Genomic DNA, 2255 nt, shown 5'->3' on the forward strand with positions numbered 1-2255 from the left:
ACCTTTCCTCGTAAGACCTTCCCTCCATTCCAGGCAACATCCTGGTAAATCTCCTCTGCACCTTCTCCAACGCTTCCACATCTTTCCTGTAATGAGGTGACCACAACTAGACACAATACTCCAGATGTGGCCGAACCAGGCTTTTGTATAGCTGAAGCATAACTTCACGGCTAACACACCATACACCTTCTTAATAACTCTATCCACCTGGGTGGCAGCTTTCAGGGAACTGTGAACATGAACTCCAAGATCCCTCTGCTCCTCCACAATGCCAAGAATCTTTCCATTAACCCTGTATTCTGCTTTCAAGTTTGTCCTTCCAAAATGAATCACCTCATACTTTTCAGGATTAAACTCCATCTGCCACTTCTCAGTCCAGCTCTGCATCCTATCAATGTCCCTTTGTAACCTAGAACAGCCCTCCGCACTGTCCACAATGCGATCCACCTTCGTATCGTACGCGAACTTGCTAATCCACCCTTCCACTCCTTCATCCAAATCATTTACAAAAATCACAAATAGAAGAGGACCCAGAACAGATCCTTGTGGTACACCACTCGTAACTGAGCACCATGTTGAATATTTTCCGTCCACCACCCTTTGTCTTCTAAGGGTCAGCCAATTCTGAATCCAATCTGCCACATTTCCCCCTATCCCATGCCTCCTTACCTTCTGCATGAGCCTACCATGGGGAACATTATCAAATGCATTACTTAAATCCATGTATACCACATCCACTGCTCTACCTTCATCCACGTGTTTGGTCACCTCTTCAAAGAATTCAACAAGGTTTGTGAGGCATGATCTACCCCTCACAAATCCATGCTGATTATCACAAATCAAACTGTGCCTTTCCAAGTGATCATAAATCCTGTCTCTCAGAGCCCTTTCCAATAATTTGCCCACCACTGAAGTAAGACTGACTGGCCTGTAATTTCCGGCGTTATCCCTGTTCCCTTTTCTGAGCAAGGGAATAACGTTTGCCTCTTTCCAATCTTCCGGCACTATACCCGTGGACAGTGAGGACGAAAAGATCATTGCCAAAGGCCCTGCGATCTCGTCCCTCGCTTCCCATAGAATCCTTGGATAAATCCCATCAGGCCTGGGGGACTTATCTACCTTCAACTTCCTCAGAATTCCTCGTACATCTCCCTTACTAACATCAACCTCCTCTAGCCTACCTGCCTGTTTCACAACGTCCTCCTCTACAACTAGGTCCCTCTCAGTTGTGAATACTAAAGAAAAGTATTCATTAAGGATCTCTCCTATCTCTTTAGGCTCTGTGCACAAATTCCCTTTACAATCCTTGATCGGCCCTACCCTTTCTCTGGTCATTCTCTTGTTCTGCACATACGTGTAAAAAGCCTTGGAATTTTTCTTAATCCTAGCCGCCAGGGTTTTCTCATGCCCCCTTATAGCTCTCCTAAGCCCTTTCTTCAGCTCCTTCTTGGATAACTTGTATCCCTCTAGAGCCTTTTCAGTTCCTCTTTTCCTAAACCTTACATAAGCATCCTTCTTCCTCTTAACCAGTTGTTCGACCTCTCTCGAAAACCATGGCTCCCTCACTCGACCGCATCTTCACTGCCTGCTAGGGACAAACATATCGAGCTCATGCAATATGCATTCCTTAAACAATCTCCACATTTCTAAGTGTATGCGTACACTTACCGGTCACAGAGGGGAAGAAAATGCCAACCAGGATGGTGAAAGAGGCGGTGATGTCTGCGAACACATACGGAAACTTGTTGCTGGTGGAACCATGGACATCAGTCGAGGGCATGGAAGATTTCTCCACAATCTGACCTTTCTCCGGATAATGACTCCAAAAGTTCTCTGTGTGGTCAGAGAGGAGAGAGGCAGAGAGAGAGAGAGAGAGAGGCAGAGAGAGACAGACAGACAGACAGAGAGAGACAGACAGACAGAGAGGCAGAGAGAGAGAGAGACAGGCAGAGCGAGACAGAGCATGAGAGAGAGGCAGAGAGAGAGAGTGAGAGAGAGGCAGAGAGAGAGAGCGAGCGAGCGAGAGAGAGAGACAGAGACACAGCGAGACAGACAGAGACACAGAGATAGAGAGAGGCAGTGAGAGAGAGAGAGAGCGAGACAGTGAGAGAGAGAGAGAGAGAGAGCGAGGCAGTGAGAGAGAGAGAGAGCGAGGCAGAGGCAGAGAGAGGCAGAAACAGAGAGTGAGAGAGGCAGAGAGAGAGAGGCAGAGAGAGAGACAGACAGACAGAGAGGGAGAGACAGACAGACAGAGA

At 47.5% G+C, this 2255-nt stretch overlaps 1 protein-coding gene across 1 annotated transcript in view; it reads right to left on the reverse strand.

Moving 5' to 3' along the window:
* Positions 1-1536: 1536 nt before the first annotated feature.
* Positions 1537-2255, reverse strand: part of LOC125481781 (solute carrier family 12 member 6-like) — a 12735-nt gene continuing 12016 nt past the window's right edge. The window contains exons 9-10 of the mRNA XM_048593688.1: positions 1669-1833; positions 1537-1585 (exon numbers count right to left, since the gene is read on the reverse strand). Coding sequence (XP_048449645.1) covers positions 1563-1585; positions 1669-1833 — 188 coding nt within the window. The 3' untranslated portion in view covers positions 1537-1562. The remainder of the gene's footprint in view (positions 1586-1668; positions 1834-2255) is intronic.

This window comes from Rhincodon typus, unplaced genomic scaffold, assembly GCF_021869965.1.
Source record: "Rhincodon typus isolate 14 unplaced genomic scaffold, sRhiTyp1.1 hic_rhity00003533, whole genome shotgun sequence".
NCBI lineage: Eukaryota > Metazoa > Chordata > Chondrichthyes > Orectolobiformes > Rhincodontidae > Rhincodon > Rhincodon typus.